The sequence below is a fragment of the Aythya ferina genome (assembly GCF_964211825.1).
Source record: "Aythya ferina genome assembly, chromosome: 2".
NCBI classification, from domain to species: domain Eukaryota; kingdom Metazoa; phylum Chordata; class Aves; order Anseriformes; family Anatidae; genus Aythya; species Aythya ferina.
Window position 1 is genome coordinate 61,599,395 of NC_140297.1, and position 26,785 is coordinate 61,626,179.

General features: G+C 38.0%; 2 protein-coding genes and 1 long non-coding RNA gene across 16 annotated transcripts in view; 2 read left to right on the forward strand and 1 right to left on the reverse strand.

The window, feature by feature from the left end:
* The window catches only part of NT5C3A (5'-nucleotidase, cytosolic IIIA), a 28,580-nt gene extending 6,270 nt beyond the window's left edge, over positions 1–22,310 (reverse strand). Inside the window, exons 1-2 of one of the 7 annotated variants that reach the window (XM_084510502.1) lie at positions 22,205–22,310; positions 5,853–5,959 (exon numbers count right to left, since the gene is read on the reverse strand). In XM_084510502.1, the coding sequence (XP_084366628.1) occupies positions 5,853–5,954 (102 nt within the window). In that variant the 5' untranslated portion in view covers positions 5,955–5,959; positions 22,205–22,310. Of the gene's footprint in view, positions 1–3,236; positions 3,288–5,852; positions 6,022–6,316; positions 10,421–21,889; positions 22,077–22,204 lie in introns of those variants that run through there. The other 6 variants (XM_084510501.1, XM_084510505.1, XM_084510499.1 and 3 more) reach the window with 6 other exon arrangements.
* Positions 11,534–21,841, forward strand: LOC311432247. The gene is made up of 3 exons (XR_014689913.1): positions 11,534–13,937; positions 15,249–15,385; positions 21,262–21,841. It is a non-coding gene; the product is annotated as an uncharacterized lncRNA (long non-coding RNA).
* Positions 22,311–22,343: 33 nt separating the features above from the next.
* Positions 22,344–26,785, forward strand: part of BBS9 (Bardet-Biedl syndrome 9) — a 320,473-nt gene continuing 316,031 nt past the window's right edge. For all 8 annotated transcript variants that reach the window (XR_014689911.1, XR_014689912.1, XM_084510494.1 and 5 more), the window contains exons 1-3: positions 22,344–22,477; positions 23,449–23,563; positions 26,456–26,606. Coding sequence is in view for 6 of the 8 variants with exons in the window: in XM_084510494.1 (XP_084366620.1) it covers positions 23,458–23,563; positions 26,456–26,606 (257 nt within the window). In the remaining 2 variants the exon portion in view is untranslated. The remainder of the gene's footprint in view (positions 22,478–23,448; positions 23,564–26,455; positions 26,607–26,785) is intronic.

Here is a 26,785-nt window from a genome sequence, read left to right on the forward strand (position 1 = left end):
TCATATGAGAATATGACCAATTATTTTTACGTCACACAACACTATTTCTTCCTGCTCTTGATGCTACTAAGCCTATTGTTCACAAGTAACCAACTCACATTCAAACTGCAGTTAGGTTGTCCTCTAGGAAAAAGATGACATTTTAGTCTCTTAAAAGTCTTGTAAACACATGCCTTTGTAATGGCAAACATCCTTATGTGTCGGGAAAAGGAGCTGGTGGTATTGTTAAATATTGTCTCACTCCGCTCTGCCCTCAGTGAGGAGCAAACTATTCCAGCCATATCATTCTCAGCAGATATTTTTCTAATGCATTTCTCAAAACCTCCGCTCACATATTTCTTATTTCCCCCAACAACATATTTTTGTGCTCAACTATCTTTACATTCAGTAAAGTTTGCTTAATCTATGTCTAACCATTCTTCCTGTAATTTTAGCTCATTCAACTTGGAGAAAAGTACTCTTTTTCACAGGCTCTCACTTGGATATTTTTCTCTCCTTCCTGACCTAAAGAACCTCAGTTGCTTCAGTCTTCTTTTACAGAGCACATTTTTCCACAACTCAGGCAATTCTTGACGTTGTCCTGGCCCATCCATTTGAACCATACTGTTCTTGAATAGCATCCCTAACTGGTACCATTCTGCTCTGAAATGGCCTCAGCTGAAGGGCTACATTGGCCTGTGTCTTTCAGATAATTCCTTTGCCAGACATAGCATGGTAATCACCAACTGAATTTGAATCACTATCACCAAATATCCTTCTCAAAATTACACCGAGGTAGAAACAGATAGTTGCACAAAGTGTTGAATTTTACATTTAATTTTGCTGAATTGTACATTTTCTTCCACATCAATGCTCCTATTTGTAAAATATAACAAATATTTCTAATTCCTTGTATGCTTATGGTCACTTTCTGTCTGATAACCACAGAGACATTAACGAAAACAGAGATCCTTCTAAAATCCTAATAATGAGTCTCTGATAATTTTTCAAGGTTTTCTACTACCCATCCAAGAAGTTTTCCTCATACCAGAGTACTTGACAAAAATTCTACAGTCATGGCAGGGTATTTACTACCTCTTCTGTCTTATAAGCCTCATAAAGAAAGAAACCACATTTCTTTTATTTAGTTTGGAAGATTTAAGTTTGTCCTTGTTTTCCATAGATGTGAGAAATATCCTAAGGCAAAGACCCTTTCTGTAGTAGTGGTGCCTTCTAATCCAAGATAATTGTTTTCTTCTGTGTGTCTGCCGTGCCTTGTTACTTTCATTATTGGCACAGCAAATTCAAAAAAGGTACACCTTGGTTAGCCTCCAGCTGTCAGCTACATCCCAGATTGGGAATCACTGAGAAAGCTAATAACCATAAAATATCTTCCTGATAGACACCTATTAAAGAATGCCCTCATCCGTTAAGATACATGTCTGCAAAGCATTTATAGATGTTAACTCACAGTTATCAGCAGAAGTATGTCAATGGATCTAGTCACATTAGAGAAAGCATTAACAACCTGCAACTCTTTAAAGGTATGTTACAGTATTTCTTTTGTATTTTGTATAGTGCTGGTAAACAAAACAAACCATGCTAGTTATTTGGTGGGTATACAGTGCTTGTTTTCTGTAATGAAAGATAAAGTAATTTGACTGTTTTGTAATTCTTGACTAATGTGAATTGACTAATCTAATTCCTTTGACTTTTGGGAGGCAAATTGTATATATGTTTTTAGACTTGGAATGCAAAAATCAAACAAAGTGAAATCTAAATGTGTCCTTTTGTAAGAAGTAGTTCAAACATTACTTGTTTTACTTAGAAACTAAGCAACAGACTTCATAATGTAACTGATTTAAACTGAACAGATGTTGGTGGTGATGAAGAGATCAGAGGGAGAGCCTGTATGAGGAAAGCTGGATTGCTTGCTAGTGTTTTGCTTCAGACTGAGACCTTTTGTAAGTTTTTGTAGTAACGTTACAAAAACCACCCTTCGTAAAGAATTCAGTAGATGATGTTCAACAAGATATTGCTTAAGATTTTGAATATTAAGAAAGTTTCCTGCTTTGATGTTGTAAACCGATAATCCTACTCAAAATCAGTTTTTGTAGTGTATTTATTTGCTAACACTTTTTTTCATTTCTACACAAGAACTTAAGTCAGTTGGAGAGCATGTTATTTTAACTTGCTCTCCAAAAAAAAAAAAGTCTTCTGCAATGAGTATAACCCATGAAATGTCAGTTCCAGAGGCACTTTCACAAGTTTTCACTTGGCATCTGATAAACACCCAGACAAATATAGTTAGATGAAACAGCTGCTGTCCTGGTCCCTACTTGCTTGTATTCACATCTGCAACAAAACATTAGGAGCAATTATTTTACTTGGGCTTTATCATATTAAAAATAAATGAAACTACCTAATAAGCAATCACCAATTTTCTAACAAACTGTCTTATCCAATGTCTTATACTTCTGCCCAATCTAGCTGTTGTTTTTTGTTCCATATTTGCCATTCTTCAAAGTTGAAATAGACAAGCAGATTCATATTGGAAAGAACTGATAAAACAGATAAAAGAACAATGAGTGAAATAAAGCTAATAAGAGATCTACAGGTAATGTAATCAAATTTGTGTTTCTATTAGTTGCTCAATAAAGCTCTAGGAGTCAACTCAATATATACAGAATGCCAACAGTTCTGATGAATCAGTTGACTGTGAAGAACATATATGGAGAACAACCAAATGAAGAAATTCCACATCACTTAGCAAAGGCAAGAAAGCTTTTAGGAAGAAAGAGCTTCTACATACAGGACTAAAACTATATAAGCACAGGAAAAGGAATTCATACTTCACTGTGACATCTGAAAGTATACCACATGGAAGCACTTAAAGTGACCCTATTTATAAAGGTGCGAGAAGAGTTTTGATTTCATACTAAGGACATCTATATATTACTGAAATAGCTCACAGAGACAGGTATCTTTCTGAAATGCACGTTAGAAGATGACAAATCCCAAAGATAATTTGTGGCTGGTATAACAATGGCTACAAAAACATTTAAGTTTCTAGTCTCTGAGGTTTTTAAGGAGTTTTCAAAGAGAAGCAAGGAAGATAAAACTGAAGATTATTTTAAAGGTTGAGCTTAGTTTGATTTATGAAAAGGATAAAAAAAGATGGGACTGTTTGTGACAGCAGGTAACTGCACTAAGGACGTAGGAAATTCTTTTTGTAGTTAACAATGTTATAGTCATACCTTGACGAATGAACAGTAATGGATTCACGCTGGTGTGGAAATCCCCCAGTCCTATAAACCACAGAATGGTCATTTACAACAATGCCAGTTATGAGTATAACATTTAGTACATGAAACATAAACCTATGTAGCTGGGTTAAATAAAGAGGAAAGGTATTTACTGTAAGACCATTTTTAATTTTTGTTTTGGAAACAAGTTTCTTATATACAATTGGGTAGCAAGCCTGTTAACAGAGCTGCTTTTATGTTGTATTTGGGTGCTGCTTATATACATAATTTTATTAGTATTTGAGACAGTGAAATGTATACAACATCAGTCAGACTGCTAAACAAGAGTTGTTGATCATCCCTAAAATGAAATCCAGCTATCTCAATGAATTCAGAGTTTACAGCTGCCCTAGTAGGTGTTTAAGTATCTTAGGTAATTACTAACTCATTCTGTGCAAAAGGTATAACTTCATATTCTGTGAGTTGAGACTGTGTTGCATTTTTGAACCTACTGAGCACTGAAGGTAGGAGTTACTTCCCTCCCTCTACCCAGTAAGAACAAAAATAAGTCCCTGTGATTAAAAGAAATTAAAGAAATAACAGTCTTTAAAACAGTAACTGATAAAAAGAAACTTCATATGAAGGACAACTGTGGGACCTTGTGTAGTTTGTACTACCTGTAATTTTAAGTAGGGAAGGACAAGATGATGAATGACTTGCTAGCTTAACCACACGGAGATATGGCCTATTTCACAACAAAATCTAGATACACAGCCTGAAATATTACTTGTACTAACTACAAATACAAAAAAGTCTTCTAAGTAATGCTTTGAACAAGGACATATAAAAGGGGGCAAAGTATTTTTATACTGATATCCCTGTATCCTATGCCTATGATACTTGGCATATACAAAGTTTTTTCTTACTTTACAAAGAATAATCTAGTATAGATGCCTCCCAAAAAGCACTGCTACGAAAACACCCTGGATCACAACTGGATAAAAAATTAAGGGAGCTTCTCTACAAATCTCAATGATTAATAGAGGACTTTGCTAGTTTTCAGTACCATGTCTAGATTCTTAATCATAATAAAAAGGAATGTTCTCACATTCAAAAATGTATTAAAAATATCCTATTTAAGATATTAAAAATAAAATTTTCAATTATTACACAATTTGTTTTTAAACTTTGTTGGTAAACCTGCCTCAGACTAGACTTAGACAGTATGTTCCAAATCTATTCACTTATGATACAGAGGACACATAAGGGTGAGCTGGCAAGGAGGGGGAACTATTAATGTTATTTCTGAACAAGAAAAATACTAATCAAAGTGATAAAATGATAGGACTCAATTATTTTTTAATTTTAATTCTAGCCTATGGTGACAACTTCGCTGTAAAATACTATAAACCAAGAATAAATTATGTTTATTTTGGGAACCCAAATGCCCAATTCCAAGGTCTGAGACTAGCTATCATATATACTTACTTATGGACATGTACCAAAAAAAGGCAGGGTATGGCAGCAGTGATAGCTGTGAAATTTGATACTGTGGCAAGGTGCAGAAAATTGGATCTCTGTTCTTGGTGACAGCAAGAGTTTGGTGAAATTATTAGGAAAAAGGGAACGTTCCTTAATTTACATATATGACTTATTTTCCAATCCCCTTTTCCCTTTGACATTATTACTGAAGATTCTTTTCATTTGCTTACTCTAAAAAACAAAGTTTATTAAAAACCTTTGAAATGGCACAAGCTACCAAAACGTAACTTCTGCTGTTTGCAAGATATGAAATGCAAGAAGCCAGGCTGGGACCGTAGCAAAAGCCACAGTAAAGGAGTGTGTATGTATCTTTTCTTCCATCTGTATGTGTTCAAATAGAGCTTCATGTGCTCATATATGCATCAATCAATGTCTTTATTCAGACAACTTGAATTTTGATCCTTGAGTGCAAGTTTTCTCTCAGCAACCCCACCTATCGTTTAGGCAGATACATTAAAAGCTACTGCAAGAGAGCACAGTCACATCCATCACTCCATTACGCACAGCTAGTCACAACTGCACTAGTGATCATGCAGTCTGCTAGCACAACGTGAACTCAGGACAGGCGTTTTTGGCTTTCTGTTTACCAAAACCAAGAACATACTACAGTTTATGATCATATGATGTAAACTCAAATATGGTAAGAAATCTCCAGCAAGTAGTAATTATGAAGTTACATTATTGGTAGTTTTGCCAAGAAATAGCCTTAGGACAACTTACCTAAAAAGTAATCAAGTAAATTTTATTATGGAATTGAAACAACAGAACATTGCATATCTTCACAGTTGCTTAAAAATATCCTGCAAAACTAGAGATCCAGCACTGGCTATGTGAAATAACTGGAAATGCCTTCACTACCTAAGCTATTTTAAGAAGTGAAGTAGGATGCATACTAAAAGTAATTTTTGTTTTATTTAATTATTTGCATCTTCTTTTTTTTTTTTTTTTTTTCCTCCACTTAGTACAGTGGATTCTGATATTTAGTTTGGAAAAAAAAAAAAAAAACACAAAACATAAAAATCTGAGGAGAGCGTTCACAGTAAACATGACAACAGTGTTTTCTCTTGTGCTTTTAAAGGAGAGTACCTGTGCGTTGAGCTTAGGGCACTCCTGATTCTTCTGTGCTTGATTTTGTCCTACTGCAACAGCATAGGTGGCAAGCAGAGTCCAGAGACGCAGGGCTTGCATACAGGCTGCCAACAAAAATCAACCAAATCCTTTTAAGAATTGGTCTGCTATATGTTTGCTATTCCTGCTGTATAGAAATAAAAGCAGACATGCATGGTACATTGCTCCGAAAACACTCACACTTAAGACTACTCTAATACATATTTAAAAGTAGAGGAATGTGCAAGTCAAATTAACCTATTCAATAAAAAATGGTAAATATATTCACTACTTAGATCTTGTTGTCAACTCTATGCTATCAAATTTATATTTTAAAAATACAGTTTGTCACAATAAACAACCATATGTAATGCCTCATCTCATAATGCTGGCTAAAATACAGAACAGAGTCCCTCCTGTTGACAGAAGCTGTGCACACTTACCAGAGGGTTTAGCGGGAGCAGCTGCAGAAGCAAAAGAAAATTCCTCTTGCTTGAGAAACACTAATATAGCAGCACAAGGTGCAGTTGAGGGCGTTTCCAAATACAGCCTGACTAATCCCCATGCAAAACCCCAGGGTGCTGTGACGCACATCAGCAATGCACAGCAGTTTGTTATGCTCAGCAGTGCAGCCTGATGGGCACAGCCGATCAGCTGGTACACCAACAACAAAACCTTTGACCTTCACTGAATGAGCAACTTTCATGGATGCAGCAGGCAAATTTGGACTGCTCCAACAAAGGAAGGCATTTGTTTTTTCAAAGCATTAGTTTACTAATTAGTTTACTTTGTTACTTAACCGTTTTACAGAATATTCCCAAATATTTTAGAATTTCCTGTTGCAGAGTACCAGAAATTGCTTTCGGCTTCTTGATATGGTCTCACTACTATTTACAAGACAGCATGCATTTATTTATGTAGAAACATCAAATTGATTACTTAATCTTTGCTTTGACTTCAATTATCCATGCAATACTGGAACAGGAAATCAAGGAGGCTTGTTTGTCAGGATTTTTGGGTGACAAGGCAACTCAGCATGCTTTCAGAAATTTGTCATAAGGCATATTGCCAGATCAAAGACAGTAACTAGGTGATACAGAGTATGCATTTAAAATGAATCTTTTTTATTTTTTTTAAGAGATGAAGGAGGTATTTTCTAGTATCATTTATGCTTTAAAGTCGTGTGAATATGCTTGGAAGTGTTGGGCGATGTTAACTCTACTGCTGTAGCAACAGCACAAGCTTCCCTATGTTATATCACAACTCATGTTCAACCTTATGATTTATGATCACTATTTCAGGCCGTTAGAACAAACCACAAACATCAGGCCAGTTTATATGTGGTCATGAATGTGACCAGTGCAACTGCTGGTACTGAGGCAGGGCCAGCTTAGTAGTGTAGCAAATACAAAATCCCTTAAGCTATGAAAAAAGCCAACACCCTGTCAAACAAAACACATTATCAGGATCCTAGAAATACGTTAGTTATGGAAATTTCCTTTTAAGCAAGATATGCTGTTTTTCTACATTTAAAAAATCCAAACAAAACAAAAAAAGCACAAAAAAAGAAAGCAAAACAACAAAAAGGGCTTTTTTCTCAATGGTACAGTGGGATCCATTTATGTTGTGTGTCCACATTCCAGCTGTAGGCTGGTATGTACTGTTGGGTTTCCTCAGACTGACTGACACAAAGTACTTAAGTTTTTTCAGTCATGTGCTTCATTTTGGCCCAATGAGGCAGCTAATGAATACTTCAGCTGATACACACAACTTTCTTCTTTAAGTTGAAAAAGATCGCCCCAAACATTTGTGTTAAGGTCTGCTGTATTCTGTTCCTTTATTTGTCTTTTGTTTCTAAATTTGCATGAGATTTAAGACTGAAGGAAAGAGTTGCAGAAATTATATCCAACTTCTATGGACTAATTTTCAGTAAACCAGACTAATTAGACAGCATTTTAAATGTAGTAATGGGATATCACTGAAAGAGCTAGAAAATGACGTAAACAAAATTTCTGTAAACATTAATATAGCCAACACCTAATTCTCAGAAAAACATCTACACTATCTCTAATAACAATATACTTTCACTTTAATGAAAATGCAGCATCTGAAACTTCTCATAGACCAAACAAGGACTGTCCCTGTACCTGTAAGAAACCTTTGTGTTGACTGCTTTACTTAACTTACTGAGAGAGGACAAGTGGCTACAATTGACCATGTTCTGCTACCACTGAGTTGAGTCAGTTCAGCATTTGATTTACCGTGTTTAACTTATGGTAAGAGATGAATTAGAGTTAGCACTTCTTTTTCAAAGAGAGGAAAACAACTTTCAGCATGACATTTCTACTCCCTCAATACTGAAGGTCATTTAAATATATTTTAAGAGCCACAGATGAAAGAGGAGGTATTGCTATTTCAACAGATAGCTTCTATTTTAACCTTCTCCCTTTGGCTATGGGCCAAATGAATACAAATTGCAGAATATTGTAAGCAGAAAAAGAGATTAAAAACAAAAAGAGCAACACTTAACATTGGACAATTTGTCACCCAAATAAGACTGTGAAAAAGTTCTACTTTATATGGTGGTGTTAGGTGAACTTGGTTTGTACAGAGTCAGGATGTTCTCAAAGAGTGTGAGGTACTGGAAGTTTTTAGTCTAATGCAAAGTAAAACTGTTTTTACCTGTACTTCCTCTGCCCTGAGTTTCACCAGTTTCCTTGGGGAAAGAAATGAATGCAGCACAGATAAGGTTATAAGCAATCAGCCAAACTTTAAGAGTTCAATACTTCAAATAACATTAGTTTTGAGAGATCAAGAAAAGTTGGATTTAAGAGTAATTTCTGTTCACTGGAGTATTTGCTATAGAAACTAGAGGTGACTGAATGCCATCTACAGTACAAACTTGAGCTTTTCATGAGCTTACTACCTTTTAATCTTGTCTAGTGAGTCTAGTACAACTGAACAACTTGAAATACACCTGTGGATATTTAGCATATTGCCCAACTTCAGCAAAACCTTGTTCTATTGCAGAATCACTTTTAAACATTAAGAATCTGTTTTCTAATTTTTGCTCTTTTAGTAAGTTTACCTGGTATGTATTTTTCAAATTAAACTACTTGATAAAATTTCCACAAGACAAGGTAAACTAACTGAACCTTAGCACTCAAGTACCAAAACCAAGCAGAAGAAAGGAACAAAGAGAAAGGAACTGAATTCAAATGGGATTTTTAGTCATGTCCTATTAAGCTGAGCTGAAGAGCAACATCCTGGTTCCAGCAGTAGCCTTTTATATTTGTAAATGACAACTGTAAGGTAAATAAATAATAGAATCACAGAATCTCCTGAGTTGGAAGGGACCCACAAGGGTCATTAAGTCCCACTCCTGGCCCCACATAGCACCACCCCAAAATCAAACCCTATGTATGAGAATATCATCCAAATGCTTCTTGAACTCCAGCGCAGGCTTGATACTGTGACCAATTACCTGGAGAGCCTGTCCCAGTACCCGACCACCCTCTTGGTGAAGAACCTTTTCCTGATTTCCCACCTGAACCTCCCCTGTCAGAGCTTCATGTTGATCCCTTCGATCCCCTTGCTGGTCACTGCAGAGAAGAGATCAGCACTTTCCTCTCTGTTCCTCCTTATGAGGAAAATGTTCAGTTTAATGAAGCTGGGGTAAATGAAGCTTTAGAACGATGCCATGCAGGAATCTTAGATAAAACTTATTTTTCTGGCAGAGGTTTGGTGTAAAAAATGCTAGCCATACTCAGAGCTGGTATAACACAATACAAAAACAATGTATGTATATGATAGTGTGTGTATATTGTAGAGTTAACTCACAAGAAATACAGATGTGTAAGGGATTGTTGAAACAGGAAGAGCACAAATAACAGTTGCTAGGAAAAAGTGCTCTAAAAGGGATTTTGTTCTGGACTCCTACAGAATATATAAAATGACAGCAAGAGTGTTGCCTTCAGAATAACAAATACTTGAACATATCAAAGTCTGAATTCATTAAATGGTAGTAAATTCAGAGGAGACACATGCTGAGAAGGCGAGGGTCAGCAAAATCTTAACCTGAACAGTTTTAAGATTCAGAGGTACCATTTGACGTGAGAACGTGTTTTGGCTTTTCAACTATTATATTTTTAAAAAGGCAAAAATAACACATGCACAGAACAGATTTGAGAAGGTAAACACTGTATATCACATTACATATTTGATAGAGATTACATATTCAACAGATTTTTCTAGACCTCAAATATCAACCCTTATTTATGACACAAGAGAAAATATGATCTTTTACAGACCAACTATTTATGACTATTGAACTACAGAAAGTTATTAGTGCTGTTCTACTCCACTCACACATGCAATCCAAGGTGCAAGGGACAGCTAAACTTCTGAACTCTTTATTCTCATTATGTTTAATGTCATTTACTCATTATGATGTTGCATGCCACAAAAAGTTTTACTTCAATAAAATCACTGTCATTCATTAAAAAAGTAAGGCTATATAAAGACACTTTAATTCAGCAAAAAAAAAAAAAAAGAATTTATTCATATTGAAGCATGAGTTTCATTAGGACTTAGTACAGCTTTTAAGCAGTGAACATGAACAATGATAAGCTTACATTAGAGTTATTCTAACCTCATTGTCTCACTACATAAGGTGTTTGTTTTACTAATTTCTGCAGTTCTGGAAGTCTAAAATGAATAGAGGCTTGGCATCTATTTAAAACCTATTGGATGCCATGACTTGCAATTCTATATCGAATTGATTGTTGAGATGAGAGAATAAAAGATACTGCAGCATCAGTGTCCATAAGGCACCTTCCTCTTTTGTTTACAAAATCACTAAAAGCAGAGATTTCTGCTGGTGATAAATCAAGAGACACTTTAAATCTTTCAAGTAGGAATCAACACAACAAACACGCTGCTAACCTGGTATCTTGAAGCCTTGATAACAGAACATAGGGGCAAGAGGTTGTGATGGATGTGCACATCAATAAAGACACACGTCTTGAACATGGAGGTGTTACAATTTCTAAAACTCAGAAGGAACTGCAGCAACTGTGACAATAAAAGTTGACACTTTATACAGTATTTGAATCCTCTACAGAAATCTAAGTAGAACTAATACTAAACAGGCTGGGAGATGAGTGGTTGGAGAGCTGCCAGGCAGAGAAGGACCTGGGAGTGATGGTGGATAGTCGGCTGAATATGAGCCAGCAGTGTGTGCTCAGGTGGCCAAGAAGGCCAACGGCATCCTGGCTTGTATCAGAAACAGTGTGACCAGCAGGGCTAGGGAGGTGATCGTCCCCCTGTACTCAGCTCTGGTGAGGCCGCACCTCGAGTACTGTGTTCAGTTTTGGGCCCCTCGCTACAAGAAGGACATCGAGGTGCTCAAGCAAGTCCAGAGAAGGGCGACGAAGCTGGTGAGGGGCCTGGAGAACAAGTCCTGTGAGGAGCGGCTGAGGGAGCTGGGCTTGTTCAGCCTGGAGAAGAGGAGGCTCAGGGGCGACCTTATCGCTCTTTATAGGTACCTCAAGGGAGGCTGTAGCGAGGTGGGGGTTGGTCTGTTCTCCCACGTGCCTGGTGACAGGACAAGGGGGAATGGGCTTAAGTTGAGCCAGGGGAGTTTTAGGTTAGATGTTAGGAAGAACTTCTTCACTGAAAGGGTTGTGAGGCATTGGAACAGGCTGCCCAGGGAAGTGGTGGAGTCACCATCCCTGGAAGTCTTCAAAAGACGTTTAGATATAGAGCTTAAGGATATGGTTTAGTGGGGACTGTTAGTGTTAGGTCAGAGGTTGGACTCGATGATCTTGAGGTCTCTTCCAACCTAGAAATTCTGTGATTCTGTGATTCTGTAAACAAGCCGAGAATTTTCAGTATTTGACGTGATCTCATCCTGTCTCCTAATGCACTCCAGGCAAAAATGTAGTCTCACTCTGAGACAATCTATGGGGTTCAAACCATACAGAACCAGGTCTGAAGATTCTGGAATTCCATGAATACAGCTCAAGGAAGGAACCTTTTGTGTCTATTGGGGGAAATATTTCATCTCCGTGCTTTGCTTTTACTTATTTTTAGAATTAGCCTTTGAAATAGGTATTTTTCTTGTAGAAAAACGTAAGTAATGCATTATTTACTAATCACAAAGTGATCTTTAATCAGAAACTACATATATTGGAAATATTGTTCTACAAATGGCATCCTACCCAAGCCAGAATTTCATCCGATGTTCTTTTCTAACAGTTCTTCCCTTACCCAGTCCAAAAACAGAGACCTGGAACTACAAAAACATTGTTCTAAATGTAAGCATTCTCAGGTCAATATTAAGAAGTCATATAATGCTTAAATTTTACAAATAGCTTCTAAAGCAGTACAACTGAAAGAGAAAATCAATGTTCTGACACTCAATTTAGGGAAGAAGAGAACAGAGCCTTTTTTCTTAGCCATCATATTTACATTTCACTGGTGCCTACTCTTACCAGTGCTTTTTGGATAGCCTCCTTATAAATCTATAATGCACTTGCAACTGAAATAACAAAAGCAGTTCCAGTCTCCCTCTTACAGGAAATACAGCAGAACTGAAAAGAGTGCTGTGAAGGGCAGTAGGGATGAGTGATGATATGAAGAGCTTCCATACAATGATACACTAAAATTCTTCAGCCTGGAAAAGAAATGACAGGATGGCAGAGAAAAGGTTAATAAGGAAAGACTGTTCACTATATAGGTCACACAATTACATAAAGCAGTAAGATGTGGAATTCCTTTCTAGTGATACTGTAAGTTTACACAGCCTTAAAAAGGCACTGGATGAAGTCATGAAAAAAGCTCATCTTAAATTACAGACACTCGCTCAAACATAAGCAGCCAGAGGCTGGACAATCATTCTGGGGAAAAAAAAATCTTGATGATTTGCCCCTTCTTAAGCTTTCCCTGGGCCTCTGCTTTAGACCACAGCTACCGATCTGTATCAGGTGAGACTTTTCATGAGAAATAAGATATTATTTGTCTTTCCATCCTTCCTTCTCCCTATTGATTCTCCTTCGGAGAGCACAGATACAAAAAAGTCACTTCTGGCAAAACTCAAATTTCGGAATTTGAGTGGTACTTATATGTTCTTTAACATTGCTATGATAACAGAACGGATGCTGAAGCCTGGCTGCTTGAAAGATCCAATTCCCTCTCCTGCTACACAGCATCTAATGCTTTATGGAAGATGAGGCTGTTGGTACAACTAATTCTTTTACAAGATACCGTCAAACAGTATCCAATTCTAAGCACCAACAGTACGTAGATATTGTGGTATATTTATAAATTCTTAATTAGCTACCAGATGTGCAAAAGCTCACCTTGCACAATAATATCATTTTGACGAATTGTACTTTTATTTTTCAAACTGTTTGCATGCATATTTTTAAAAAATGAAATATTTTGTATTTGTTTGTGTGCACGTACATTGAAAGAGCTTAAAAACAAGTGCTTGGCTCCTTAGAAGTGTCCCATGTAACATTACCTAGAATGGAATTTGCATTAAGCCCAAGGCCTGGAACGAAGTAGTTGCTGCTGATTCTCCCCTTATCTCCTTGTAAGAAGAAGAAAAAAATAAAAATGCAAACTACAAACCACTGCTTAGATTCACTAAGTCTAAGAATGCTGTATCTAGATCAAATAAACTCTGACCCTTGAATGGTGGAGTTGCAGGACCCAGTTTGAAAGCAAAGTCAGCAGGACAAAGTTTAATCCAGAATGCATTGCCTGACACTAAGATTCTGATGAAAGAATGTAAGTGTTAACACAATACTGCAGTTAAAGTTACACAGCGGGACCAATTAATTTGTTTTCAACAGCTATAGTCTCTCAAAGTACAGACTCTTATTTAAACTTCTTAAAAAATAATCTGTTAATTCTAAAGATGAAATTCAGCTACTATACACTCATTACGTTACCACTCATCTGCTAACAGACAGCATAATGTCTTGAAGTTTAACGGATGGTTTTGCCTCTGTGTCTTGGCGTTCCATGGGTGTTTCTGGCTATTGGATCCATTCAAAGGTACAACCAGATGTTCTTTATTTCTTTTACCTCTATGCATTTGCTCTCTGGAAGTGCTACAGGACATGTTCAAAACACTTTGTACTAACACTACCACTACTGTACCGCATCTATGCTTTGTACTGTACTACTACTGCTAATGTACCAATATTATTACTACTTTGTACTAAACCCTGCCCTTCAGTTTCAAGTACATTGTTTCCGTGGTAAGAAATGCAGACCAGAATAAAGCTTTCCCATTAACGGATTTATGTTGCAAAGACAAGTGCAATCCAGGAAAATAACTCTTAAGTTGATTGATAACTGCCAAGTGTAAAAACTATAGTTTTCTGATAACTAAGATATCTGATATCAGACTGATAACTAGGCTGGTAACTAATAAGTTTCCACTAAAGAGGGAGAGCTTTGAAGTAGCAGGGTAAGTAGTACATTTCAGTGGTACTCATTCTGTCTGAGCAATAGAGTCAAAAACCATAAAATCTTACGTAGAAACAAAAGCTCCAATAAATTTGGATTATTTCAGTGATCCAACTTACAAAGCAGGCAAACAGTTCTTGATATAAGAGAGCATGAAGGAAGCTATAGGTAACAAGTGAAGAAGCAAGTTAGAACAAGTAAGTTAGACCAGGAATCTTTCTTGGTGGGAAAACCATCTCAAGAAATCTGAAACTGTGTATTCAGACACTTCATGACTTCTCAGTGTCCAAGTCTGGCCCTTGCCCTGCTACCTTTTAAAAAAACAATAATGAAAATCAGAATAATTACAAATTAAGTGCATTAACTTTGTTTCTTTAAGTTACCATAGATAAAAGCAGAAGCCACATTTCCTTCTACCACTGTGCATAATTTACACAGTTTACATAAATGTTACTAAAAAACTTTTTGTATTTACTATCTGAATTTACTTGGTGCAATTCTGTCTTCTTTTGTGGCAGTACTGAACAGAAAGAATACAGTTACATTAGTATTTAAACACAGGTGGTATCTTGTTTGACCTGTGTACTGCAAGCTTAAGCATACAACCACTTGTATAGAAAAATGCCTCATTCTTTTTAACATTCAAGTAAAACAGTCTTGATAAATGAATGGGGTAATCAAATTAGGAAAATCCGGTGGACTTTTAATAAGCGATAAATATATATATATTTAAACAGCCAGAAACCCCACCAATGATAGAGGTGATCACCACAACAGCTGCAGAAGCTGTAGATACCAAGTTAATGGCAGTGCCAGTCAAACTGCTTCATGATTGACATGGGACTAAAAACTGCCTATAAAAGCCACTGTAAGTTCTCTGATGTTTTAAAGCAGTGGTTGCTTTTGGGTGAGAGAAACCAACTGATTGATGTCCAGCAACTTGTGTAACTACTCTATGAAGACCTCTCTCCCAGGATCTCACTACAGAAAACTGCTGCAGTGACTTGACTGGAAGGCAGACAGAAGAAAAGGTAGGATGTCCTAACTTTTGTTCTTCACACCCTCAACTACAGCACACTTAGCAAATGCTTTTGCCCATTCTTATCTGGCCTTATATCTTATATGCATGCTGGTTACAAAAGAAGGCCTGGGAAAGCAGTTGAGAGCTATTTCTGCCACTTGGCTGCAATTAGCACATGATGGGATCAGCCAAGTTTTAGTGCTGAGCATCTGAGAGGCAGTAGGGACACAGCTGCTGCTCCAGGCTCCCCACATGCAGGAACGGTTCAGTTGGATGTGGCAGACCTGGAGTCAGATAGCGGCCAAGGAATGCCAGTCGCTGCTGGACAGGATTTCTTAAATGACATGGTACTTACAAAACTGCGTCCATCCATCTACAGCGAGCCCCATGAAAACTGACAGGCGATTCACACCAGTGCCACCTGCTGTTCTGTGCTGTCTACTGCAGATAAACTTGCTAAAATTTCCAGCTTGAAAATTAAGCACCGTCTGACAAATGCACCAAATTACAGCAATAAAATCTTGACAGGCTGCTTCTCGCAGGATATTTTTCCTTAAACTCTCTCCAAGACTTACCCTTCACAGGCTGTCACTTACACAAAATACGCTTATGTACGCATGGAGGGAGGAAAGAGGAGTTGAGGTTGAAGGCTATTAACATGAAGTAGACTAGACTACACAGAAAAACAAAAGCATATTTTGCATTATGCAACTCATTCAAATGATACTAATAATTAAGAGACAGCTCTTCTAGTTTATTGAAGCAAGACACTTCAAAAGTTAAGGTATTTGGAAACATTTACCAGACCTATACAAATCGTGACTTGTTTACATCTACAGGTATATTAAAAATTGCTATTGAATTTCCAGCTAATATTCTCCTGCCCATAAATGCATGGATCCATACCTTGTCTTTCTTCACTACTTTTATTGATCAATCTAGTGCTTTTATTAAATATAAAAGTTGGAAGCTTTTGATAACTTGAAATTGATTGTTGGACTGCTATTAAACTTTAATTCATGATCTGAACAAATTTGCACTGATGCATGTATTCAGACATTTAAAAATCTGCTCATGTTATTTGACAGTTTAGAGTAACATGTTTAATACTTGCAATATTTGTTACTGGCCTTAATCTGTAAAAGGGGTTTAATGGAACAGATACTGTTGGAGCTCAACCAATAATTGACTGTTACTGCAAATAGGAGAAAAATCACTTGACAACATAACTTAACACATACCGGGAACTTAGGAAAGGGCAAACATGGTTTTTTTTTTTACATCTTAACAGAGTAAAATAATTAAAGATTGTTTTGCAGTCTTGGAGAAACACTTTATACAACAGACAAAATAAAACAGCAAACAAGATTATACCTGCAATGTATTAGCGTATTCTGACATTTATTTAAATTTACTACTTGCAGGTCAGTTTTCAGGTGTAGTTTATCATCATATTTTGATAACTGTTATGACTAGAATGAAAATGAAAAGCTATGTCAGTAGTGAAGATTTCATTGATATTGCCATAACCATTCGTTGTAAAAATATGTTTCAATACCTACAGATTGGGGGGGAAAAAAAAGGCAGTGGCTATTTCAGAAAATTAAGACCTACTTCTGAAATAGATGGTTAAGTTTTAGCATCAGTATATTGTGCTAAATAAAGTCAAATATTACTAGTAAGCACAAAATCTGCAGAGATTTTTTTAAATTTGTAACCTATTTTAGAAGAAAACATTGACATTTTGAGTCAATTTCTCTTCTTTGATCCAAATTGTTAAGATTTCCAACCAAATTAATTTATAGCAAGAACAAAAAGCTATTACTAGTATCTTAAGTTTTATCAACGTGACTTATGTTTAAAGTGTTTTTCCTGGCCTGTATAAAGTTGCTTTACAAATGACATTCTAAGTTATTTTACATTATGATTATCTGTACAAAAAGCCTACAGGCAATGCAAGCCTCTTTTAGAAATGCTGGTGTTTATCACTCTGCCAATGTGATTTTTCTATTGGGAACATAGTCTAAACAACAACAAAAGTTCTACAGAAAAAATTATATGTCATATCAATTTTACTATAGTTTAAAAAGTTTAACAACGCTTTAAAAATTATTCTACTACTCTAGTCCCTAGTGATTTAAGGACTCCTAGCCAAATGTGACTAGGTAGGGGCAGCATTATTTCTCATAAGTTCTTTTACTTTTCATTACTTAAGTTGGTATCACAGCACATTCTTCTGGAACAGCATTATTGCCACATGGATCATGTTACTGGATAGCTTTCAAAGCCACGAGATTTTAAATATTGTCACCGCAATACATGTAAAGTGACAAGGTCCTATATGATACCTAGAGTGAATCCATGTTCCTTCCATTCTCCTTTTTGATTCCAATTTGCGTAGGCTCAAACTCTTAATTTTTGTAGAGGAAAAAGTACATATTTACTTGACTATTTAGATACTTGAAGGATAGTGTCACATATATGTTACATATTATACACTCCTTGATTTTATTCGCCATTTGGAGGGCATGGGTGTCTGGAAGCTGTGTGACTTCAGTCACTGACCGTAACAACTAGTTACTAGCAGCAAAGAGGAAAGTGGAGTGGTACCTTATCTCTGCCAACTGTAAAGGTTTGTATCCTTTGTCTGTGGTACAAATGCTCTGACCCCCTGTGAAACAAGAGGCCAGTCTTGCCAGAGACTGACAAGTGAAAGAAAATAGTAATAAGAAAATCTCCCCACACAACCCCTATGACAGTTATGCTCACGGAATACATTCCTTTATTTCTTCAGAAAGGAGATAAATAACAGCTACCTTACTTATTTGTTTGCTTATTTCTCTCCAGGTAAATTCTAAAGCAACAGAGTCATCCACTTCTCTCTTGCAATTTACTAGAAAGGAAACTGGCTAGAAACATTTAACAACGGCTGGTTAAAATGTTTCCTTAAAAAGAAGAAATTTTTAAAAGTTGATTTTTAATTTATCATTGTTGAAATTCAATACAAATTCTGCTTTACAGGTAACTAGACCTAACTTCAGGAACAGAATGGAGAAATAGTAAATGTAAATAAAAGTTTGCCCAGTTTCCTGAAAACAAACCAAACCAACAAAAACAAACAAACAAACAACAAACCAACCCAACCCAACCAAAGAACCAACCAACCCTCCAGAGCTTTAAGAGGAAGGGGGGAAGAAAAAAAAAAAAAAAAAGCAGTTGCTGAAAAAAGACCACAGTTCTAACCTAACCGTTTATGAAGTAGTCAAACAACAAAAAACCCTGTTACTTCATTAAGCAATATTTCTTACGTTTACTCCATATTCTAGTTAGCATGGGCTACCCCTTAAAGAGGAACTTTTTCGTAAGACTTAAGAAATGCTTTTCACTCTAGCTTGTGAACATGTTTTCTGGCAAGTTTACACAGACTTCGCAAAGACTTAGTAAAAAAAACAGCGTACTGTAAGTTCAATTTATTTGCTATATCAGGATACACAAACTCATTGCAAACCTGCCTGGGACCTGAAAAACTCCAAAGATTTGAGTGTTACTGTAATACTGTAAAGTTTAACTTATTTTTACAGTAGCTATCAAACATTATTAAAGTTGCTTTAAGAGTCCAACTAATTATTAACCTTCTCTTTAAATTAAAGTTAGCAACCTTGCAGCTAATATTTACATACACCTGACCACAGGAATACTTTTATAGTTTCACAGAGATGGCATTGTGGCTGTGCAAAGTAATACCTCCCCAGTCTTTCAGAAATAGTTGTTTTCTTAACACTTGTTTCTTAACTTCATGACTGGCTATATATTTACTATTAATGCCTCTTACTTCAAAAATGGAGCTAAAGTAACTCTGTTTACATTTATCAGTGCTTAAGATAAAATATATACTTGCAAATTTTAGGCAGTCAATAGAGATGTTGCATTAATACTTTAATTCCAAACTCAAACTTTAGCTTCTGAATAAAATACGGTAATTTTACACTGTGTTTATCAAGCTTAAATTTGTGTATGAGGCTAATTCCTGTGCTAAAGAATTAACCTACTGAAATGGGAGATAGATATTTAAGAATTTCATTACTGATATTATTCAAAAAGGAAACGTGGCTACCCTTATATTTAGATCTATGCTTGAGAATCCCTTCTACTTTTTTCCCATTAAAAATTCTTGCCATTATAACCCCTGACAATAGCTTGTCCAATCTATATTCTATTTGATTTGTAAAGGTCACTGTCTTTTTAGCATTTACATACTGCTATAACTCAGCTTTTTACTTGGATTTCGATCTTATATTTATCTGATTTTAACCAGGAAAAAAATATTGCTGTAGTTAATTATAATTAAAGACTAATACATTGCTGAGAATGAAAGTCACATAACTAAGGTGCAAATAGGCCTGATCCCCACTGATTTTGGTAACAGCTATAAATCAAGGTACCTCTGAGTCTAAAAAAAAAAGTGTAATCTTCCTTAAAGAAAAATTGAATGGAAGAAATCTACCAAAAAGGTATCAACATTCATGAAATTTTAGATCGGATAATCTAATGTAGAAGACCAGCCTGACATAGTAACTCACATGTTAGAAAAATATATATTTCAACGAAGCAGTATTGTTCCTCCCCAGCATCCTAACTTACACCAAGTTACAGACTTAAAATCTCTATGTACGAATGCATTCTGCCATATAAGTACATTTTTTTTATATACATATGTATATATATATATAAACTCTACAGTTTATGTATAAACTCCCAGCTCAGGAGATCAAACTAGCTACAGATCACAGTGCACTGGACAGCATCATGCCCAGAGAGTGATGAGGCCCGCAGGTGCATCCAGGCACCTTTTCCCCAAAGCTCAAAGGAAGGTATATCCCCTGATAAAATACTACAGATACAGTGTCTTGTAAATGACAAATGTTGACTCAAATCTGCACTGGTAGATAAAATTATTTCAGGAAGTTCTCCAGAATGCAAAATATTCAAGTAAAAGAAACACTTATATGCATTTTCACCCTTATTTGAGACATTAAAATCCATGGTATGATGTTTACATAGCTATTTCCTTATTTTGAAGTAAGAGAAATTTCACAGCCTGATTATGTGTTCACTCCTTGAGGAAGGAAGAAGACTTGCAGCTGATGAACTAAAGGTGTAAGCTGAGGAAGATGCCAACTCAAACATCAGATGAAATGACAGCTCTGCAAGTGAGCACGCTGTATTAATGTGTTGAATCTAATTGGTAAAATATTTCCGTGTGAGAACGCTGACATGCTCTGAACAAGCTTTACTTTTCCCTTGTAATTTACAGTTGAAAAAAGCTCTAATCCTAAAAGAAGAATTTTCAGAAGTATCTATTTAGGATCACAGGTCAGTGTCCAAGAATATAGTTCTGAAAAACCTATCTGAAATGCTTACCAAAGAGATTCATTTACCAGAAATTGATTTGTTATTGACACAATACTTTTTTCCTAGCAAAGGCAAAATCTTTACAACAAAGGTAAAGAGTTGAAGTCCTCCCAGCATCATGCATCATTTAAACACTGCAGAGAAAGTTAACGCAGACACAACCATAGCAATTATTATGCATTTTTTGACCTACAACTCAACTGTGATATTGAGAATTGGAGTTGGTGAAAACTATTTCATCTGCCTTTTGATATATGATCAGGCTTTTAGCTTTTGTCATTTTAGTGTCCACAATAAACGTAGATTCTAGCATTATCAGTATTAGCAATAAAAAAGAGTAACTTATAGTTGCAAACTAGTTGCAAACTTTTCAACTGAGGCCATTCTATGACTATGATTCTACAGTTAATCAGTATTGTTCTACAGTATGTTTTAAAAAATCCTACTTTAGAATCCATTTTTTTTTTTTTAAAGAAATAGGTCTAAAAGCTATCCAAATGGGGGCAACCCGAAGTTCCTGCTCTCCCACATGTTGTAAGAGAGCTCCTGGAAAGCAGAAAGGAAACCACTGAATGAACCATGCGACTGGTAACTACAAATACCATGTAAGTCCTTCTTCCAGCAGCAAGTAAGAGGGCTGCACCAGGTGAAGGATGCTCACCGGAATAACGCGCGGGAGCCACAAAAAGTGCCCCATGTGACTGACACTGCTAAGTGCTGGGGTCGATAGGCAAGTGGGACATTTCTGAGTCTGCACACACACGCTTAGTTGTTCTTGGGAAAGTCTCTCTGAGTCTGCATACGCAGATGTAGTTGTTTTTAGGATAGTCTGGGTTTTCAGGTATAGATAAGCCAATAAATAAAGAATCCGGGCTTTTTGCAAGGCTTTGTAGGGGAGGCACTGACGGATACCAAGGGCCGGGACGGGCCGGTTTCTGCCCAGCTCCCCGGCGCAGCGCTGCCCAGGTGACAAACTCGGGTTTGTTTTGGAAGGGTTTCAGCGCCACCGCCGTGCCCCGGCTGAGCCCCTCTCGCCCGTCCTTGCTCCCGTCCTGTGCCCCTCTCGCCCGTCCTTGCCCCCGCGGCGCCCCTAACCACGCACCATCTCGATGATCTTCGTCTTCCTGCCCGTCCTCTTCTTGATGGTGAAGATGTACTGGGCCAGCACCACGCCGCCCACCAGGGCGCAGAGGCTGGCACTGGCCACCGCCCCCATCTTGGCCACGGCGGCACGGTCCATGGCGGCCGCCGCCAAGCGCCCGTCCCCGCCGCCCGGCAACGGCCGCACCGCCTCAGGCCCGGCCGTACCAAGTCTCAGGGAAAGGGGGAGGGAGAGGGGGGAAAAAAGGGGGAAACGCAGCCGTTGAAAAAGGAAAGAAGGTTGGTGAGAGAGGGTGTGGAAAGGGAAAATACCCACCGGGAGCTGGATGGTCCTCTGGAGTGCGAGTGATGTTCTGTTTCCCCGCTCACCCCCCTCCCTGGGCAGAAGTGGGAGGACCCAACCGTCTCCCCCTCCACTTTGCCAAGCGCCGCTTCCGCCGGCACCGAACTACATTTCCCAGCGCCGCCCGCGGCGGCGGTTGCCAAGGCGCCCTGGCAACAGCGCCTAAAATGGCGGCGGGGAAGGGACCGTAACGGCGCCGGCCTCCAGCTCCCGGCCTCGGGTGGGGGCCGCGCTGCCGGTCCCCCGGTAAGGGCCGCCTCCGGAGGGGGCAGGCGGACTGTGGGCTTCTGGAGGGATGGGGAGGCTGGATGGGGAGGCTGGATGGGGAGGCTGGATGGGGAGGCTGGATGGGGAGGCTGGATGGGGAGGCTGGATGGGGAGGCTGGATGGGGAGGCTGGATGGGGAGGCTGGATGGGGAGGCTGGATGGGGAGGCTGGATGGGGAGGCTGGATGGGGAGGCTGGATGGGGCTTTGGGCAGCCTGGGCTGGTGGGAGGTGTCCCTGCCCATGGCAGGGGGGTGGAACTGTGTGGGCTTTAAGGTTCCTTCCAACCCAAACCATTCTGTGATTTTCTGGAGGTGCAGCTGGCACAAAACACGGGCCAGGAGCTGTGAGTTTTGAACTGGGATAGTGTTATTAGCGAGCCGCGGGCAGAAGGATTAGTCGTGTTTGCTGGTTCTTAAAATAGCAGCAGGTAAGGAGCAGGAAAGCTGATTTGTGCCCTGTCTGGTCAAGTTCTTTGGTTGCGTCACTAGGGCACCTTCAAGGCGATTAATCAGTAGAGGTTTGGACGCTATTTATATCTTCGTTCGCTTCTCTAAAATGAACTATTTTATGGAGGACCAACATCAGAAACCATATTTTTGCTGGTTTTCCTTGGTGAGCAAGAGAACCTTGGCTCTGTGACTTTAAAAACTTTTAAACGACTGGTTTTAGTGCTTCTTACAAAAGACTTAATAGCTTTAAAAAATTGCAACTCTCTTGCTTTTTTATCTTTTAATGTTAATCCATCACAATTAGTCTGTGAATTCATGGCAAGATTTTTTTTAAAGTACATGACCAGAAACGTCTGAAATTGACATGTATTTGGCTTCCACTAGAGCAATGTGAAACTAACAGATGGAATATACTTAGTTGTTACCAATGAAAAAGGATGTTTGTTTGGACTGATGTATATGTTAGAATAGATTATAACAACAGTTTGTTTCCTTTCCAGTGAAAAAGAATGTCCTTGTTTAAAGCTCGAGACTGGTGGTCCACAAAGCTTGGAGAAAAGGAAGAATTTGATCAAGGCTGTCTGTGTGTTGCTGATGTTGATAACAGTGGCCAAGGTAAAATTACAATTAGCTGACTGGTTACTCCTAAACTATGCAGGTACAGGTTTACTTTTATCAAATCAACATATACTGAAAACTTGTTAGCCAGACTAATTAGTTTGTCTGCTTTTTTTAATGTGTCCGTATAGAATTAATAAGACACATACAGTACCATTTGTCTGGTATGTACCTGGGTTTCTAACCATCTAAATTCTTTCTTGTGTTCAGTAGTAGTTTCTCTCATGTTTTATTCTCTCAGTGGTAGGTATCTTTAAAACAAAACTTTTTTAGTTTGTCATGGATGCAACTATATCAGTTCTTAAAATAACTTACAGGTGAAAGAGTTTAAAAAGGAGGGTGAGAATTAACAAGCTAAGAAGATATTTACAATCAGAAAACAGCCATTTGTGTGTGGAAAATATGAGGACATTGAAATAAGTAACTCTCCATAAACCCTGCCTTTTTACAAAGTCATTAATAATATGAAAGCGAAGTCTGGAACTGAAACGATGCCTCTTTGGGGGAATATTTACACCAGTCATGATCTTTCCTGTCAGGGAGAGTTCTTGTGTATATATTTAAATACTTGAGGCATTCTATATTAGACTGTTGTGCCTATCTCACATCTTTGTTCTTGCTTAGTAGAGATTCTTGAGTTTGATTTCACCATTGCTAGACTTCTTTTCAGGAGAATTTCAACAAAGTTGAGTTATGTTTCTGTTTAACTTTTTCAAATGGAATTGAACTGAGGGTGTTAGAGGTAGAATCCTTTCTTAATGGAAAAATGTAACTGATATAAAAGCAGAGCTTAAATAGCATTGTAGGAGTAGCAGTCTTTTAATTAGTAACAATAAAATGTTTATTTACACTTCTAGTAAACTAATAAATAAACACTTGTAACAAATTCCTTTGTAATAAACAGAATCACAGAATTTCTAGGTTGGAAGAGACCTCAAGATCATCGAGTCCAACCTCTGACCTAACACTAACAGTCCCCACTAAACCATTTCCCTAAGCTCTACATCTAAACGTCTTTTGAAGACTTCCAGGGATGGTGACTCCACCACTTCCCTGGGCAGCCTGTTCCAATGCCTCACAACCCTTTCAGTAAAGAAGTTCTTCCTAAGATCCAACCTAAAACTCCCCTGGCTCAACTTAAGCCCATTCCCCCTTGTCCTGTCACCAGGCACGTGGGAGAACAGGCCAACCCCCACCTTGCTACAGCCTCCCTTGAGGTACCTATAGAGAGCGATAAGGTCGCCCCTGAGCCTCCTCTTCTCCAGGCTGAACAAGCCCAGCTCCCTCAGCCGCTCCTCGTAGGACTTGTTCTCCAGGCCCCTCACCAGCTTCGTCGCCCTTCTCTGGACTTGCTTGAGCACCTCGATGTCCTTCTTGTAGCGAGGGGCCCAAAACTGAACACAGTACTCGAGGTGCGGCCTCACCAGAGCTGAGTACAGGGGGACGATCACCTCCCTAGCCCTGCTGGTCACACTGTTTCTGATACAAGCCAGGATGCCGTTGGCCTTCTTGGCCACCTGAACACACTGCTGGCTCATATTCAGCCGACTATCCACCATCACTCCCAGGTCCTTCTCTGCCTGGCAGCTCTCCAACCATTCCTCTCTCATTCTTCTCATTCAGAGCCTGTAGCTCTGCTTGGGGTTATTGCGCCCCAGGTGCAGGACCAGGCACTTGACCTTGTTGAACTTCATGCAGTTGTAACACTTTATGTTTTATGTTGTAACATTGTAACACTTTATCTTTTAAAACTAGGCTTCTTTTTGTCTGGAGTTCAGAACCAAAAGTGAATGCAGCTAGTTGCAGTAGCCAAGCAATAGGGCAAAATATCCTTACGTAGATAAGTATTTTTAATAAATTCTAAAATAGGTTTAATCATACAGGTTATACCATTCTTAATTTACTGCTGTTGGAATACTTGTTACGGAGCTGAGGAAAAGATGAGTGGAGGAAGTGGACAATATTCTATGAATAAGGGACTCGTGGGTGCAAGTTTTTTTTTTTTTTGTGGTTAGAGAAGAGAGGACACGGGTAGCTGTTCTGAACTATTGACTTGAGGTCCTGTGGAACTATGCCAAACCTTTAGAGACTGGTGAACTTGGTTTGGGAGCATTAGTCAATTGTCCTTACTTACAGACAAATTCTATTGGATTTGATCTTTGTTGATAAAGTTGCCCTATATATAACTGAAGGAAATAAGTCCCAGCTACACCGTTAGGTTGTTAGCAGTTATCATGGGAGGCAGTTTTTTTTTTTTTTTTTTTAAATTAATTTTGTTGTTAGTCTCTTGGTTGTTAGCAAATGCATGCTTGTTTAAAATACTGATCCCAGAATAAACCTAGTGTGACTATTGTACTTCAATTTGGGGTAAGCAAACTGTATCAAGATCAGGTGGTCTCAAGGCCTTGCTTTCTTGTTTTAATCTGTTGACCGGATGTAGTAATTACCTGTATCTAGTTTGGAACTGCTGACACTTGCACAAATCCAATCTTAAATTTTAGCAGTTCTGCTGGTACGATACATATAAACACAAATCCTAGTTGTTGAAGCTAAAAGTTTGAATTACTATCAAAAAACAGAAAGTGATGTTTTTCCTAACAAGTGTGAACGTCAGTTTAGAATTATAGTGGTAACAAAGGTCAGTGCTACCACCATTATGACTGCTATTTTGAACCCTTTGCTGACAGGCTTACATTGGTGAGGAAAAAAACTCATTTCTGTTAACCTAATTACTAATTGCTCTGTCTAGAAGACAGAACATAATCAGTGTTAGTTGAATCATGGAAATGTTCTTTCATTTTAGGGTATTCTTTGGAGCATTTCTGCACTAAATCTAGTTCTACACGTTTTACTGTATTTTGTAATCTCATTTGGTTATTTTTTTTATAGATAAAATTATTGTGGGCAGTTATATGGGATATCTCCGAATCTTTCATCCACATCCTGTGAAACCTGGGGATGACATGCAAGCTGAAGACTTGCTCTTGGAAGTGCAGTTACAAGAACCAATACTGCAGGTGGAAGTGGGAAAATTTGTTTCGTAAGTGAACAACAGCGCGTGTTGCTGATCATTATTTAAGGCTTAGATATTTTACTTTCATTGTTTTGGGTGGTGGGGAGTGGCTTCAGTTTCCTTATTGATGCTGATTGATTGCATCTGTGAATACCATAGTACGCATTTGGTCTGCTTGTTGAACCGTCTTCATAGGAGAGATTTTT